Here is a 19,071-nt window from a genome sequence, read left to right on the forward strand (position 1 = left end):
TGCCACTGATCAATTTATTGGGAATCCTCTGCATTATAAAGGCCATCTTGACTACCATTGACACTTCTTTGGTCCTAGTGTTGTCAGATATGAGTGATCAACTCTAAAGGCAAATTCTTCAATGAAGACTTGACAATGACCTCTCAAATCATGCAAACAAACACACCTGCCTAATAGGAGCCAGCTGTGAAGCCAATTGTCTAAATAATTTAAGTCCCCTCAAACTATGTACGAAACCTGCTGTTGTTTCTGAATGGTTCAACCGATACGAATGAAAATACCCGCTGACAGGCTGTACCTGAAAGCCAGCGCCACTATCACTTCAAATTCAAAGTGCTGTAGTACAGACCCAAAGCGAAACCTGTGTCACAGTCCAAATACTAACGTACCCATGAACGCAGAAATGTTACTGAACGCACCACCCACTGACCCACTGAGCCTCTGCAACAATATTCACATTTGACCTCAGATCCCTATAAAAAAATAACCACTCCACAAATAACGTTCTAGTTCCAGTACCACAGCATCTTTAGCCCTTTTTGGAAGCGGTCATCAGATTATGCTATCAGATCTGTGGAGACAGGGCTCCTAACAAAAAAGGCATATGTATTTATCTAGTTGAGCGTGAAATCATATTAGGCTTTAATCCACAGAGTCGGAGAACCACGGTGAGGAGGATGACGGGAACCATGGAAATTAAGGGGAAAGGAGGGAGAAGGGAGAGGTGAGTCAAAGATGGCCAGTATGGGGTGAGATCGATGCCCAGTGGTGCATGGCGCCCAGTACGGGGTGAGATCGATGCCCAGTGTTGCATGGTGCCCAGTACGAGGTGAGATCGATGCCCAGTGTTGCATGGTGCCCAGTATGGCTCATGTGAGCAAGATTATACATGCAATCAGAACAGAGAATTTGACTACCAAACAGAAAAATTACTAGAGAGAAGAAATGCAATGCCTCGCGCACAAACTAAATTGTCCATGCAAAGCCAATGTTTAACTTAGTTCTAACAATATCCCATGAGTCTTTATGTCAACATTTAACAAATCAAAGGAGACAGGTAAGCACTCAGGAATTGTATTCAATGTATTATTTTCAGTACCATGCTAGGTTTAGGTAAATCCATCACTAGGTTTAGCATTTCCCCATATCTTTGTTTGTACAATTTTCACAGGTTTAACATGTCAGTTCCATGTTACATCGTTCCATGTACAGTACTTTCAGGTCTAGATTGCATGCCACTAGAGATACTCAGTTTCATTTTTCAATGTACAGGCGTTGCGTAATTCACCCACATGCTGCTGTACTGTACATCAAGAGAATGGTTAGTTTGTGTAAGCAGTGTACAGTTCTTTGGCGATCGGTCTGGATGTGGTGTGGCGTGACGGAAACCACTTGGTGCAGCTATCCACTGACTCCATGATCTGTTGCATTGAATCATCTGACTTTATCATCTGACTATGTTTTTCCTTGCACATGGCTGTATAAGGAAAGCTAACACAACCCTCAGCGTAGTCAGCCATGCTGGGGGGGGGGTCTCAGAGTTAGCAGGCATCGTTGCGTTGATCATGGATAACAGTAAGTAAAACAGACCGTGAGTATGTGAGATGTTCTTCAGCTGGTTCTGATTCCCTTTCATTTCCAGGACCATAACCTCCACTCAATCAGCGTTGGCTCTGCTGTTCTGACAGCTGCATATTGGCAGACTGCAGTTGGCATTGAAATGCCTGTGCGAGAGGGTGGGTAGCTGAGAGTGCAGGTTCCCGTTGGCGTTGGAGACACCGCCTGTGAGGAAGTATCCTAACAGGGACCACGGGATGTTGAACTGCGTTATCTAGTGGGCGTCAGCTGGGGGGAACGAAGCGGCGGCCGCATGCATTTTCCATGGGCGTTTCATGTTCAACGGGGCATTTCATGCTTGACGGGCATCTCATGTTGGAGCCTTTCCAAGACAAGCAGGATGGAAGTATCCATCCTCACCCCTTAGTCCAAGGGCTCCCCATGCCTTCAGAGAACAGAAAAATACTTCCATCCACACAATCTGAAAAATCCAGAAGTCTCTGGGGCTTCCACTTGCCAAACCCCTTGATGAACAATACCCACCATAAAGAATGTATACTGCCACAATAGTTCAAACCAGTCGTTAACCAGCTCTTCAAGCAGGCTGTTGTTTCTACCCCTCAGGTCAGTAGGAAGTGGTTTTAATTTGGAGAATAGTTTACATGCAGGAAAGGCCTACTGTGGGCAGGAAAGATAACATGAATTTAACAATCCCTGGCTGCACCTAAACTTTCTCCAAAGGAAGCATTTCTGAGCAATCTAATCTACTCACGGTTTTAAACTGTTTTCCTTGGAAAAGACACACCTTCTGTTTTTGTCCCCAATTCACACTGTAGGCCGTTTAATTGCCATTTAACCCATAATTGAGATTAAGAAATAAATCATTTTAATCAAAAAATCTATTGTGTCATTAATTTCCTAGAAATCATATTCATGTTTTTTAATGTTATTAATGTATAAAGTCTGCATACTAATGTTGACACACATTTAGGAAGACATGGCTGGCAACATATTGTATGTCCTGTTTAATTACCCAAATATGATATGAAAATGTGCACATTAATCCCCTTTGTACTGATGCTCTGGCAATACGACTCAACTCATTGTCGTTGGTCCGCAGTTAAATAGTAACGCAAAACAAGTTACACCCGCGGTGTGCGCTCAATGTCATGTCCGTCCCGCACTGGATTTCTTCCGTTAAGACGATTAGCTGCTAGTGAAACAAATTCTCTGCTCTCTTGTGCATAAACCGTCTCGCGCTAGCTATTCTGCACACATATAACAGGAATCGGCTCTTTCGGTTTGTATAATCTGTTTGATCGAGTCATACTGCATACGTGCAGTAGCTTCTCTGTTCATAAATCATGATCTCTTCTCTCTCAGTGATGTATAACCTTGCTCTCTTAAGCCATGCTGTGCACTAGCAACATTTTTGAATCAACCAGACACCATTGGCCTGGGCTAAGGATCACATCAACTGGATCATAGGCAACCGTTAAAAAACTGCTTATAAATCAACACTGAATTGCTGGTTAACCATGAATTACCTATTTGTAAATAATAAATTAAAGACAAATACCAACGAATGCCTAAGATCACACAAGTGTACTTTGTTCACTGTGCTTAAGGCAAGTACAGAGCAAACAGTAACACGGCAAGAAATTAGTGTTTAAATTTACAGTTAAAACTACAGCAGACATTGGTAGTTGGCTGTCAATGCTAGTTTTGCCAAACCTCCACAATGTATCGTTTGCTTTTCTAAATGCTAAAATATTTTGGCTCTTCCTTGCGTCCTCCTCATTCATAGGCAAGCTTCAGCGTGTGTGGGTTTTGATGCATGCCGGAGTTCTCCGGTGGTTAATAACTTTGAGGAAGAGCTTGGTGAATAAATGGGAATTCTTCTGGGGCTGGAAACTGCGGGTGGGGGTGGGGGAATTTTCTCCTGCTAGGCCACGCTAAGTGCCCTGCATGGGTTCTGAAAGATGGCATAGTGGCAGGATCCCCCATGTCGTTAGCTATCCATCAGCAGTAGCCTTGCTAACTGGGTGCACTAATCTTTGAAGGCTCCCTGCCAACCCATTTATTGGTAGGCTAATTTTCCCCCCAAAGCAGTCAGCCCCTCTAATTCCATCTCTAGCCGGCTTCCTGACTGAGTACTCCATCATTAGATTTGGCTGTGGTGATACACTGGCCCCAGGTGACTTCAAACCATGGGGGTTGGTGGTCTTTAAGAGACCCCTTAAAAGACCATACTGCTCATATGTATGGCTTTGTGATCACTACGCGTTATCAATGCATTCTCCCCATTTGGAACAACACAGCAGTGTGAGTAATACGGCTTATGGCCTAAGATAATGTCATACCAGGCTCTGACATTAGACTTGGTGCCCTTTCATCCAGGGGTTTGGCTTGCATGGCCAGCTTTGTCTGTCCTTCCAATCTGGCAGCATCTCCACAGAACGAGTTAGCGTAGGTGACACTTAGCGGATTCCAGATGTCACGGCTTCCAGCTGGCAATCCCGGCCGGAAAGCTGACAATGTTTTTAGATGGCACAGGGGATGAACACCACCCAGGGATCCCAGTGAAATATTCTGGTACTTGGTTCTGCTACAGTAAGCCGTTTGGTCTAACGTCTGCCCCGGCCAGCTTCGGGAGTGATTGGTGAATACAAACAGCCCTATCCCTCTTCTCTCTTCCCTGCTGTTCTGTGAACTGGCTGAGTGACTTACTGACAGACTAACTGGCTGGCTGCATAGCTGACTGGCTGGCCGGGCCTTTCTTGGGGCACAATTGGTGACGTCAGACTTTGCATTTCAGATTCGATGATGTTAATCATCGGCCTCACAGCCAAAGAGCAGTCTAGAATATGTGTTCCATCTCAGAGAGCGAGAGAGAGAGATGAGAGAAAAGAGGACGACGGAGAACGAGATAGGGAGAAGAGCGGCTACATAACATTTGAAGCAGACCGACAGTGGCATGTGAAGTTAGCACTGGAGCACGGCGTGCAGTCACGCACAGTGACAGAGAGAGAGAGAGAGATGGGGTGAGGGGGCAAGAGATTTGAGAAATACAAAAAGAGAGCAAAAGAGAAAAAATGCAATAAGTAGGGAACGCAGGAAAGAGAGCCAGTAAGGTAAAGAACAAGACAGACAGAAGAAAACACTCAAGGCAAGAGGTTCATCCTGCCTGTCTTACAACTGCCTATCACAGTGAGAAGCAACACAAGCACTTCAGTCAAGGTCCAATGCCATGCTCAACAGCCTGTGATTGTGTATCTGCATGTTTGTGCTGTATGTGCGCTAACGCCACATTCACTGTAATATTCAACGCCATCCGTACCAGTAGAAAGGGAATATTTTTGTCATACCAATTAAGTAATTTCAGTAAGCATAGTAAACTAGCAAGTTAGCTTCTGCTGCTAACGTATTGACAGCTAACATTAGCAGCATAAGCCATCTAGCTAGCTAACTACCGTAGGTAAACCAATACAACCATTGGCTAGTTAACAGGCTCAGCTAAATAAAAATACTTCAAGTGCTCTCATACTCAGATATCAGAGAGGAAGGAACCATCAGTCCACAAGTAGACACCATTAAACCTTGATGTATGTCTTTTAACAAACTTTATAGTGAGCACAGTCATATTATACAAATACAGAATCATATAATACTATATGGCATACAGGTCTTAATGTCATAAAGTACAGCATCATAGAACACAAGGCTTTTATGTACACAACTTGAACAACCACAGGTGTCTCAATTCAAAGTACTACAGAAGTCAGGACACTACAGAAATAATCAATAAATAAGTTACCAACATTCTGCTGATTTATGACAGTTCATTACCATAGGGTGTTAACGGTATTTAGATTGGTTTATGGTCCAGCAAAGAGTGTTAGAAACAAGACGATTTGGAGTAGTCGTACCGGTGACAACATCCATGTCCATTATTCCTCTTCTGTTCCAATATTGTAGACCTGAGCTTGATTACAACCATTAAAATTTTTTTGTGGATGAACTTTCATAGACCTGGCTGGGCCTAGCTCTAAACGGTATGGCGTGTCAATAATGTTTTGTTCGTGTTAAGTGTACTGAGAAACTTTTTCAATTTGTCATCTTGGTTGTATGGTATTTACATGACGTCACTTCAGAGGATGCACAACGCAGCAGTACAACATGTCACCATTTACAATGCTATGATAATATCATTAGCAACATAGAGAATTATGCCAAATTTGACATTCGTATTTTACATGGTTGTGGCCCTTTTCTACGAACCATTGATAAAGCATGACATCTACAGTAGTTGAAGATGCTTTCTAACAAGGACTCTGTGGAAAAACAATATGAATAATTGTGCTGACAATGGTAAATAACATTTATTTATACAGCTAGTTTTATGAGAGTCTGTTATACTGTGTTTAGCCAGCCTTTATGTCAAATGAAATCTGTCAGACACATGGAATGCACCTTAGTGGACAATCTATTTAATATTGAATCCTAAGACAAACTAAATGTGTTAGTAATTATTAATTTCTTTCAAATGTATTAGAAGGGGCAAGCAGCGCATGCCCTTGTCTGTGTATTTGTTTGCCTACCAATCTGGTTATCCATTAATGAAAAACATTTGACTGGCAGGTAATAAGCCTTTCCCAAAACCTTAATTAAATGATTGTTAACCACAAACAACCAATGTTTATCTGTCTGAATGATACACTGCTGTGAACTGACAACATCCAATTAGTAGTATTTTTGTATAAAAGAATTGCGGTTTGGAGAGTGAATGACAACAAATGAGAGATAATGGTTTTAGGAGATTCTTTACAGCGTGTTATAAAATGATTCAGAACACTCCAAAACAACTCTTGAATTGCCCTAGAATTTCCTGGAAGGCAAGTATGTCGTCATTATTAGAGAATCCAAATTTATTTGGAATATACTGTAAAGTAAATGTTTCAAAAGAGGGTTGGCAATATGTTCACAACACTTATGAAGACGCCGCAAAGGCTTTGGTGGGAAAAACATTTAAAGAGCATTTATAAAAGTCTGGATACCGCCCAACCCTATTTTATATGACCTCCGTCTTCCTTGCTTTTCCCTTTGAAGAGCCAATGCGACGGCTGTCATTCAAAATGAATGTCAATGTAGTGAAACCAGGAGCACGGATAGCCTGCCAAGCTAAGGACAGCCAAATGCTGCAGCACTGACTGTGTCAATGGGGCGAAAAACAGTCATTGAGTCAGCTTTGTGGGGTAGTGAGGTTTTAGAGCTGGCCGGCTTGCCAGACAGATGTAGCAGCCGACAGACACTTCTTTACATAAGTACATTTATAGGATCAGAGAGGCCATGGTAGTCAGTAGTAAGAATTGTTCAGTGTGCTATTGAAATACATTGGCTTTATTGAGATCTCTCACATGATGCGAATCCTTACATGAGACCTGAAAACATGTGCCAGATCAATTGAAATTGAATACTTGATGCAAGTACGCAATGTTTTGGGGGGGGGGGGGGGCTGAAATATTTTCCTGTCACGCAGCTTTAACAAACCCACACTGCCTTTTCGTAGTAAACAAGGCATAGGTCAGTTTGCATCTCCAAGTCTGCCAAAGACCGTTTGTAACATCAACTACACAGTGGTTCTGAAATCGATGTCCATGGCATTGCTAGTCTGACATCATACCCCTTAGGATGTGTGCCAGTTGGCCATCTACATCACTAAACCAGACCGAGAGCTCAGGCCGCGACACCCCCTCCCTCCTCGGGACGAGGTGGAGTGAAACGTTCAGGATGTTAAAGATCCAAAATGTTACACAATGGAGCCAACAGGTTGTCCAAAGCTAAGGCAATCTGTTAGTCGTGACGCATTACTGCAAACAGTCCATAACACTGCACCCTAACGAACAGCACCCTGAAGTCGGGTGTCACTAGATCACCCCAGTGAGCTGAGAGGGGTAACGGCCGACGACGAGCTAATGGAATGGCGTGCGGACATGTTGGCCCAGGGTGACTGTGCACACGGCTAGAACAGTGTTTTTCAACCCTGCTCCTCGAGGCACGCCGCCCTGCATGTTTTAGATCGCTCCCTGCTCTATCACACCGGATTCAAATGATCAGCTCATTATCGTGTCCTTGATGAGCTACATCAGGTGTGTTCGGGCAGAGAGAGATCTAAAACATGCTGGGCAGGGGGCCTCCGGGAGCAGGGTGGAAAAACACTGGGCTAGAATGTCTTCTGGGTACGATCGACAGACATTTAAATCTGTTCTTCTGTTCTATATCTACAGTATTATATTTCTGCGAACCGCATATTTACTCTTTTCTTTAATGCTGGTGTCAGCCATCACACCATGTTTGTCTAATGTATGCAAGGTCTATAAGGAAAAGGGTAGGGCTTGGTATGAGAGCTACTGCCAAGCTCGTTTTAGATAATAAAGTAATTAAGTATGAAGTGTCCTAAAGATCTGACTGCCAGTCATTCCTAAAATAATGAATACAATCTTTTTAAAGTTTTGATTAGCTAAGGGAAAATGCACTGACACCGAACCAAACCTCGTTGTAAACGTGATGAAATAGTCTGCAATCTTTGGAAATATCTGAAAGGTAGAATACTGGAGAGAAACATTAACAAATAAGACAGCCCACATTTTGGTAAAAACCTGTGGGATCAGTCTAGACCTTTTTAATTCTAGACAGCAAGACGATGGATAACATCTACATTCATTCTTAACATGTGTATAGGTCAACATTTGAATAAAACAAGGTTATATTTCTGATGTGGTATGACAGTTTATAAATCCTAAAGCATCAATGGTTGTATATAATTTATTTACAGTCACGTGGAAACTAAAGCACATCCCCTGGAAAGTTATAGATATCTGAGCTAAATTCCAACCACATTCATTGATAAAGGTAACCCAATTAAAAAAAAAATCACAAAAAAGGTTTATGAAATTAATACAAGCAAAACCCCAATTTCCCTACTGTACCTTAACCATCACCAAAACAGGTGCAAATGGTTAGGAAAATCATTAGAGAGTAACTTGGAAGGGTTCAGCCTTCCATAAAGATCAAAAACTCGGTCTGGTTTGGTCTTACCATATGGGTGTGTGGTAACACATCATGCAAAGATCAAAAGACCTGTCTGAGGCACTCAAAAGAAAGAACATTGATGCGCCTGAGTCTGTGCCAATTCCAAGAACATGATACAGCTGAAGCAGCACTGTAAAGAAATGTGTGCAAATATACCCCTCAGTTGATATAAGAAACTGATAGACGGTGACAAGAAATGAATACGTTATTTCAGCCAAACACCGGCTATTAAAGTTGTGTACTTTTTCTGCACTACAAAATTGCATTTCTATTGACCTTCCATTGTCAGTGTTTAAATTAGGTTAAATTTTTCCTCAAATTTTAAATAAAAACAACTGTCAAGGGGGGTTTACTTACTTTTTCACAAGACTGTATCCAAGCAAAGCACCACAAATGAGCCCGTCTAACTTGGAAGATAAGGTCCAAGGGCATTAAGATGTCATAGCCTACACTAAAAATGCACCTTCTTGGGCTGTATGAATGCTTGCCCATTCATGTACTGTGTCTATTTACAACAGTATGTACTTATACGGGGGAGTTTTGCTAAGTCCCATACCTCGTCTAAATGCTTGCACAGTCATTTTGGACAGTTTCCGGCCAACGTCACACGGACATCAGGCAGGGGTCTCTTATTTGCAAATAATTAATAAACTGTTAATTGTGCCAAGAGTATTTAGTCTCTGTACTTCCTTCTTAAAGAGTTCTGATCGATAAAATTGCCATCACAGAAGTTAAAGAAAACAGGAACCAATGCAACTAGCCTGTAAAAAAAATTACACAACTAATTAGGTCAATTGGCAACAGGTCAGTAACATGATTGGGAATTAAAAGATAGACCCATCCTCTCTGGAATTATCAGAAGTGAGGATGGGGAGGGGTTCACCACTCTGTGAAAGACAGCACGGGCAAACAGTGCAACAATTTAAGAATAATGTTTCTCAACGTAAAATTGCAAAGAGTTTGGGGATCTCATCAACTATGGTACATAAATTTCATTAAAACATTCAGAGAATCCAGAGAAATCTCTGTATGTAAGGAACAAGGCTGAAAACCAGTACTGGATAGCCGTGATCTTCGGGCCCAAAGGCGGCACAGCATTAAAAACAGACACGATTCTGTAGTGGACATCACTGCATGGGCTCAGGAACACTTCTGAAAAACATTGTCTGTCAACACAGTACGTCGCTGCATCCACAAATGCAAGTTAAAACTCTACCATGCAAAGAAGAAGCCATATATAAATAAGATCCAGAAATGCCACTGCCTTCTCTGGGCCCAAACTTATTTAAGATGGATTGAGGCGAAGTGCAAAACTGTCCGGCGATCTGACTAATCAAAATGTAAAATTTATTTTGGGAATCATGAACGCAGCGTCCTCTGGACTGAAATGGAGAGGGACCATCCGGCTTCTTATCAGCACACAGTTCAAAAGCCAGCATGCATGATGGTATGGTGGTGCATTAGTGCACATGGAATGGGTGATTTGCCTCTGTGAAGGCAGCATTAATGCTGAACAATATATAAAGGTTTTGGATGCTGCCATCCAGACAATGTCTTTTCCAGGGAAGGTTTTGATCATTTCAGCAGGACAATGCCAGAACCCATTCTGCATGTATTACAACAGCATGACTCCATAATAAAAGAGGCTGGATGCTAAACTGGCCTGCCTCCAATCCAGACCTGTCACCCATTGAAAACATTTGGCACATTATAAAACGAAAAATACGACAAAGGAGACCCCGAACTGTTGAGCAGCTGAAATTCTATATCAGGCAAGAATGGGAAACATTTCAATTTCAAAACTACAGCAATTTGTCTCCTCAGTTCAAACGCTGACAGAACATTGTTAAAAGAAGTGGTAACGCATGACCAAAGCAGTACTTGACCAAACCTTTTTGAAACGTGTTGCTAGCAACACATTCAAAATGGGCATGTATTTTTCCAAAAACATTTCTCACTTTCAACATTTTATATGTTGACTTTCTACTATTTTCAATTTCATACAGGGATAAATGATTTGCACATCATTGCATTCTGATTTTATTTGCTTTTTATGCAGTGTCCCAACTTTTCTGGCAACAGGGTTTTAAATAATGATCTGAAACCTGACAGAATATTTTCTAAATTCTTAGTACTGATTTAGTTCACCATGCTCTAATTGCTAGTTAAATAAAGCCAGCCAACAACCAGGCTCCACTGACACAAAAGCTAAACATAATGTAGCAGGTAGTCTTGAACGGACCGCATCCAAACATAACCATAATCCTCCATGAAATCCGACTTGTGAATAATTAAGAGTTTTGTTGAGATTATATAACTTGCTATTTATGTTACTGAAACATATGTTGTTGTTTTGATTTGTTTTCAGGGAGAGGTTGTAAAAGTGATGGTCTGCTGCATAGCATTCAGTGAATCACAGTGATATATCCATTTCAATTGTCACCACTACATACAGTGGGGAGAACAAGTATTTGATACACTGCCAATTTTGCAGGTTTTCCTACTTACAAAGCATGTAGAGGTCTGTAATTTTTTATCATAGGTACACTTCAACTGTGAGAGACGGAATCTAAAACCAAAATCCAGAAAATCACATTGTATGTTTTTCAATAATTAATTTGCATTTTATTGCCTGACATATGTATTTGATCACCTACCAACCAGTAAGAATTCCGTCTCTCACAGACCTGTGAGTTTTTCTCCTGTTCTCCACTCATTACCTGTATTAACTGCACCTGTTTGAACTCGTTACCTGTATAAAAGACACCTGTCCACACACTCAATCAAACAGACTCCAACCTCTCCACAATGGCCAAGACCAGAGAGCTGTGTAAGGACATCAAGGCTGGGATGGGCTACAGGACAATAGGCAAGCAGCTTGGTGAGAAATTATTATATATATTAGAAAATGGAAGAAGTTGAAGATGACGGTCAATCTCCCTCGGTCTGGGGCTCCATACAAGATCTCACCCCGTGGAGCATCAATGATCATGGAGGAAGGTGAGGGATCAGCCCAGAACTACACAGCAGGATCTGGTCAATGACCTGAAGAGAGCTGGGACCACAGTCTCAAAGAAAACCATTAGTAACACACTACGCCGTCATGGATTAAAATCTGGCAGCGCACGCAAGGTCCCCCAGCTCAAGCCAGTGAATGTCCAGGCCCGTCTGAAGTTTGCCAATGACCATCTGGCTGATCCAGAGGAGGAATAGGAGACGGTCATGTGGTCTGATGAGACAAAAATAGAGCTTTTTGGTCTAAACTCCACTCGCCGTGTTTGGAGGAAGAAGGAGGATGAAAACAACCCCAAGAACACCATCCCAACCGTGAAGCATGGAAGTGGAAACATCATTCTTTGGAGATGCTTTTCTGCAAAAGGGACAGGACGACTGCATCGTATTGAGGGGAGGATGGATGGGGACATGCATCGGGAGATCTTGGCCAACAACCTCCTTCCCTCAGTAAGAGCATTGAAGATGGGTTGTGGCTGGGTCTTCCAGCATGACAACGACCCGAAACACACAGCCAGGGCAACTAAGGAGTGGCTCCGTAAGAAGCATCTCAAGGTCCTGGAGTGACCTAGCCAGTCTCAAGACCTGAACCCAATAGAAAATCATTGAAGGATCTTGAGAAGGTCTGTATGGAGGAGTGGGCCAAAATCCCTGCTGCAGTGTGTGCAAACCTGGTCAAGAACTACAGGAAACGTATGATCTCTGTAATTGCAAACAAAGCTTTCTGTACCAAATATTAAGTTCTGCTTTTCTGATGTATCAAATACTTGTCATGCAATAACATGCAAATTAATTACTTAAAAATCATACAATGTGATTTTCTGGATTTTTGTTTTAGATTCCGTCACTCACATTTGAAGAGTACCTATGATAAAAATTACAGACTGGAAAACCTGCAAAATCAGCAGTGTATCAAATACTTGTTTTCCCCCCTGTAACAAATAATGAACATGTTAAATTAATAACTGACATTAAACACATTCAAGTGCTGAGGTCAATAAGCTTATATTTATTAAGATGCAAAGACTCAAACTGCGTTCCATTATTTCCGTTTGGTCGTCCATCCATTAACAGGGTGCCAGTTTATGTGTGTCTGTCAAATGTTTACTGGAGTAGCAGTCCTGATAATGTCAGACCTGATCATTTACAGTAATATTTACAAAACAAGGAAAAACTAAAACACATTTTCTCAAGACTCCCTCAGTAGCTCCCATCAGATTTAACATTAGTATATATATTAACATTAGGTCAATACACACCTGCTTAAAGCAGTTCATAGGTACAACATATCGATTAGCATACGCACCCCCCCTCATGTCTATACTATTTCATATAATATTGCTATTATAGTTGAACTGGCAGTATACCACACCCCTTCGTGCCTTATGGCTGATATAAGTGTATTAATATACCATACCCCTTCATGCCTTATGGCTATTATAAGTGTATTAATATACCACGCCCCCTCATGCCTTATGGCTATTGTAAGTATATTAATATACCACACCCCCTCATGCCTTATGGCTATTATAAGTGTATTAATATACCACACCCCCTCATGCCTTATGGCTATTGTAAGTGTATTAATAGACCACACCCCCTCATGCCTTATTGCTAATTTGAACTATAAAAAGTAATGTGATATCAAACCAGTGGTATGCAGTTTCATATACCATGGCTTTCACCCAATCCACATTAAGGATCTAAACCACCCAGTTTACAATGACATTAATAAATAAATTGCTCAACAGTGCCCTGAGTTTAGTTATAGGAAGCAAATGAAGCCAAATTCTAAAATCCACATGCATTCTACTGGCTAGTGGGCTGTTACTTGTCCTCATTGCTTTTAACTGCTGATAGGTATGGCAATAAATAACATTGAAATGTACATTATGTTTAGTCGGGTAGGCTACAGGCACAGTTTATACATAGGCCTTGTCACTTGTCAGCATTCTCAAAGATGTCAGTTTGAACACGTGGCTATCGATATAGTTGGCTTATTCATAAAACACTAGTTTGCAGGGTATTTCGGAATATTTCTATAGCCTATTATTAGTGTTTGAATAATAATATAATTATATGCGAATATAGATTTTGCAGGCCTCATCATATTATGGCAACATATTACACATTCGTAATAGTATTTATTAGTTTTGTAATTCGCCTTAGGCTTAGAAAACCAAGCGTGCTGTCATCGCAAGTCAGAACTCTTGTAGGCTACTCACTGAGGTGGTGACGGGAACGGCCCTGCAGAGACACTATTTAACGAAGCCAGAAGTAAAAGTAGAGTGGTAAAAGAGCTGTAGGTATCCATGACTGAGCCGAACTCCCAACGCGACAATTAACACCGATTCCAGACAGGGAGAGACGCGTGAAACAGTCCAAATCCAGGAACCGTGTGCCTCCCCTTGCGCGTATAGCAGACCTGTCACGCCGCCATCGGTGGAGAGTTTGAAAACAAATCTCAGCTGATTCGTCTCTCTCCGGGTGAGTTTGTGTTGGATGTCTTTGTCAATAGTTTGTCAGATCTCCAGTGGTAGTCCTACAAGCGCGCAACGTTGGTTTTGGATATGAGTGAAGAGCATCGGCGCCGTTCTCGTACCTACTCTGCTCGCCCGCACGGAACGGAACAGTGTGTGTAGGCAGTATGATATAAGAGAGCTCCGGAGCGGATCGGTTTCCAAGCCCCCCAGTTCACTCAACCCCACCCCCGCCTGAGAACGATCATCATCGGGCGTCGCTCTCCATACAAGGCACTCCTCACCGGGACTTGGCAAAGCAGCCACCGCCTTTTAGCGAGGACCCAACAAACTAGCTCAAAATATGTAGCTCCTGTACCTAAATATAAACACTATCTGCACCCGATATAAGGAACGGAACCCATTTCAGTCCAAGTCAGGCACTGTTTAATAAGTGAATAAACTCCAGCAAACGGGTTGAATTTGCTCATGTCAATCAGAAATGTAAAAAACAGAAAAGAACACATTTACCGTGGACTAATGTCTTTTGAACCGCTTTTTAAGGCGTTCTGTACAGGCTTTGATTTTAACCCAGATCAAATTTGAGCTAGGTCTAAACCAGTCTTGGGCCAGCCACAGGTGTCTTATATGTGACTCAAAACTGAACCAATAATAGACGTGTCATACCGGATTGACAGCATTGTGCAGTGCAGTCAAAATACTGTAGTTCAGTAATGAAAATCCCTATGCAGTGCAATCAAAATACTGTAGTTCAGTAATGAAAAGCCCTATGCAGTGCAATCAAAATACTGTAGATCAGTAATAAAAAGCACAATGCAATGCAATCAAAATACTGTAGTTCAGTAATGAAAAGCACTATGAAGTGCAGCAGAACAGACCATATTGGCCAGCGTTGGTTATTTGGTCTAACATTTCTAATGTTCATTCAAATGCTAAATTCACCTGTAAGATTGAAATGAACACACATGGCTATAAAATAACTTCCAGTGTTAGTAACCTACAGTATATTAACATCTTGTGGATGTCTTCAACATAACCCTGCTTGCTGGGATATCTGAAAAGAGTTTCATCCCAGAGTCTTTCTGTGAGTAATATAAGACCTGACAAGCCAGTTAATCTATAAATAAATAGCTCATAAGTCAATGGGTATTATTAGCACTCATCAAAGCTATTATTCCACTACCATCTGTAGGCCTAGACATGTGATGTTTGCCAAACATTAGGCCTATGGGGCTGTGGTTGGGAAGAGGGGAGCGAGCCGAGCGCTCTGCAGCCTTTATTATACTAATGATATAGATATTTGCCGTGCAAATATGCGGCCTGCACTTATCAGGTCTCACTGGCAGCCATATTAGACATGGTGGTTATCCCAGGGCTAGGGTTGGTTATATGAGTGTACTCACCGAGCGTCGTCACCACCAAATTGGCTGATCACAGGCCATTTCTTTCAAAAGTTCTGTCCTTCCTAACCACTTCTTCAACTAACCTTAATCATGAACATAACTACTAAAACCCCATTACAACCACAGCCTTAATCTTAACCCCAAGCTTAAAAAAACCTACATAGTTAAGGACCGGCAAAAGTTGTGATATGCCATCGTTTATTGTACTAGTGAGGACATCTGGACATCAGGTACAAGTATAGCAGTACCCACACACACACACACACACACACCCACACACTTGAGAAACCCACTGTAAGAAATGTAGTATGCACACAAAGACTCCAAACACAAACAGACTTACAACAGATTAACTTACAATGGAAATCACTTCCAAGCTTGCTTTTAAGCTCTCCCCATTCTCCACTTTCATGGCTGTTATACGATAAAACATCCTTATAGTCACTAACTAATTACATCATAGAATGTCACTGTATCACAAAAATGTACTGTTATCCAAAAAGCAAAATGACTGGAAATGAGCATATCACATGCACACATCCACGCACGCACGCAAATACACACACCCGATTCCTCCTCTGTTTAGTCTGTTTCAGGCAGGAAAACAAACAGAGGATTTACTTTAACAGGATTACACTGGATTAAGTCAGGAACATGTGGCATAACGGAAGCCTAGCTTAACCGCTGCCAACCAGGGGAGTAAAGAAATACATCTTATTGGGAACATGTGCAGCTGATGGATATGCTTGTCTTCAATATGTCGGAATGATGATGTGTCACTAATGATGTACAACCTTTTTAACAGTATTAGCCAGTGACAGCAGAAAACCAACACCTAACATTTTACTACTCTATATAAAAGTATATACAGCTCCAGAAGAAATTAAGAGACCACTGCACCTTTTTCTTTCCTTTCCGAAAAGGTTGAAAAGGAAGGTTTTGAGTGAAGGGTTAAAATTATGAGACCACTGCAAATTGAACACTTCTGTTCCTCACTCAAAACTTTCCTTTTCAACTTTTTTGGAAAGGAATGAAAAAGGTGCAGTGGTCTATTCATTTTTTCCGGAGCTGTATATACTACAGTATATTACCATTATACACAGAAGTTTAACAACATAATTGTCAATGAAAATGGAAATCCCTAAAATGCTTACTTTTACATAATCGCGTTGTACAAATGAGGCACATTAGAAAAACTGAAATTAAATTAAATGGACAATGCTAACTATTTTTTCTGCTTCCTAAGCTAACATATTTAGATTTCTTTGTTTATTATGGGATGTGTTCTTTATAATTCTTAAGAGATTCTAGAAAACAAACTGTTCTCGCAATGGGTATCTTGGAAATGATATGCAGGAATTCCTTTTTCAGACATGGCAGTACTATCTTCAGATAGAAAGATGAGAGGAGTGTTAAATAACAATATGAGACTAGTCCTGTAGTGTTTATTTTTATCAAAGCCTCCAAAACATACATACTTCTTCCAAGCTCCATAAAAATGGATGAGTATGTAGTCTGGGCAGATAGTGTTCCTTTCAAATATTTAGTTATTATATTAATATATTAGGGTATGACTTTACTTTTCAACAATAGATAAGTGGAGGAAGTTGTCATTCTCTGAACGTTTTTGTTGAACTCATTGTGACCATGCTCAATACAGCAGTAGATTCAATAAGTTTGGAGGAGAAGCAGTTCATCAAACAACTGCGAGATTGGTCAAATCTATTTTTGTCATAAGTTCTTATCAGACTGCTTGCTCAATGGGAAATACCACCAACTGAATGCATTCACTTGCCAACAAACCGACTGAGCTAACAGGCACCCAACCCAGTCAGTACGCTGTGTTTAGAATTGAACATCTTCCCCAAAGCAGTGACTTAGAACTAACATTTTATTTCCATTTTGGATGTCCAGTCTGTGAAACGGTGAAGTCGTGGTTTTGTGTGAAAATGCAATTTCCATAATCTTGGTATCTCCCTATCGTCTCGCTATTGATAGTCTGTGCTGAAAGTAAACAGCTGTCATTCTTTTTAAAAGTACGGCTCTCAAATTGCCAGAGCCATATATATATATATATAGAACAAGCGACCAAGAATGCAAAATTTGACCTTGTTGCTAATATAACAGAAAGCCCACTGAATTCAACCACACGTCTTACTTGTCCCCGGAGGGCAGGAGAGAGCGAGAGAGGGCGGGGAAAGAGGGTGAGGTAGAGGGAGAGTGCGGTGTCATGAAGAGATGAGGGTGAGGGTTAGAAAAAGGAGACACTAAAAGGGTGAGATCATAGGGACTAGTAAGAGACCAGGGACATTACTGCCAACATATAAATGGGAGACTGACCCATCTAAAATGCACCTTAAATTGCAACTCCTTATTCACAATGTACCTATGATACATCTCTGTTTTAATATACTCAAACTTGGCCGACGTGAAATAGACATTGGGAGTGCGGTTCCTAAATGAATTAGGAACTGCTAGTTGCAGAGAGCCACTCATGACCCAACCTGCCGCAATGGGATTCAACCCTAGCAGCCGACGCCTAGCAACGCCACATCTCCTCACAACCGTGCTAGTAAGCAGCTTCTTCCCTGTGAGTGAACGCACCTTGGAGACCAACATTGGGACTAGCAGATAGGAAGCAACAGGAGAATTATGAGCCAGTAAAATCATCAGCGACAGTAAAATACATTTTGCAGCACAAAGCTCGCAAACAGACATCCATACTGTAGCTTGTCATCCTTTTCCACAACCTATTCAGGGCAGTGTTATTTAATTTTTTTATTCCATTTTTTTTATTTTAATCAGTGGCAAAAACTCCTAATTAAATCCATTGTGATTGTAGTTATTGTTGAATGTTGTAACAAAATACAATGGAAAAGTGGAAAATTCCAAGGAAGATGAAAAATATACTGAGAGCCATTGTATGAAATATTATGCAGTATTACATCGTGCAGATTCTTTCTCTTTCAATTAAACATTTATTTGATCATTAATCCAGTATAGTCTAAATATTAATCAACATGAATACTTCTTAGCGAAATAATGGCTTCCCATCCTTTTACATACAAATGTATAGGTAATAAGCCTAATAGGAGTGCTGGCCTTTAATGTGCAGGACCGAACAGTGATAAAAGAATCAGTCTATCTTTTTATATACCTTTTCACTGTTTGGGACATGTTCTGGAGTGAGGAGAGTAGCGTGCCTGGGTTTTGAGTGGCACCAGTACAGGCCAAATATTTGTATAGTGTTCCAGAAAATAATGCCCAAAATCAATTCCAATATATTAAAAAGCAACTTTTCTCTGCCTGGCCTTAAGAAACCGACAACATGCTCTGGGCGAATACCAAACATTTGGATTTGCTAGCTCAACCAACATAACGGCTTAACTATACAGGTGCTGGTCATGAAATTAGAATATCATCCAAAAGTTGATTTATTTCAGTAATTCCACTCAAAAAGTGAAACTTGTATATTATATTCATTCACTGCACACAGACTGATATATTTCAAATGTTTATTTCTTTTA

The 19,071-nt window shown here is 41.1% G+C and overlaps 1 protein-coding gene across 2 annotated transcripts in view; it reads right to left on the reverse strand.

Moving 5' to 3' along the window:
- LOC105020378 (voltage-dependent calcium channel subunit alpha-2/delta-1) overlaps window positions 1-14,375 on the reverse strand; it is a 101,986-nt gene extending 87,611 nt beyond the window's left edge. Inside the window, exon 1 of one of the 2 annotated variants that reach the window (XM_010887361.4) lies at window positions 13,887-14,375. In XM_010887361.4, the coding sequence (XP_010885663.1) occupies window positions 13,887-13,975 (89 nt within the window). In that variant the 5' untranslated portion in view covers window positions 13,976-14,375. The remainder of the gene's footprint in view (window positions 1-13,886) is intronic. The other variant, XM_010887362.3, reaches the window with a different exon arrangement.
- Between the last annotated feature and the right edge of the window lie 4,696 nt (window positions 14,376-19,071).

The sequence above is a fragment of the Esox lucius genome, chromosome 23, assembly GCF_011004845.1.
Source record: "Esox lucius isolate fEsoLuc1 chromosome 23, fEsoLuc1.pri, whole genome shotgun sequence".
Taxonomy (NCBI): domain Eukaryota; kingdom Metazoa; phylum Chordata; class Actinopteri; order Esociformes; family Esocidae; genus Esox; species Esox lucius.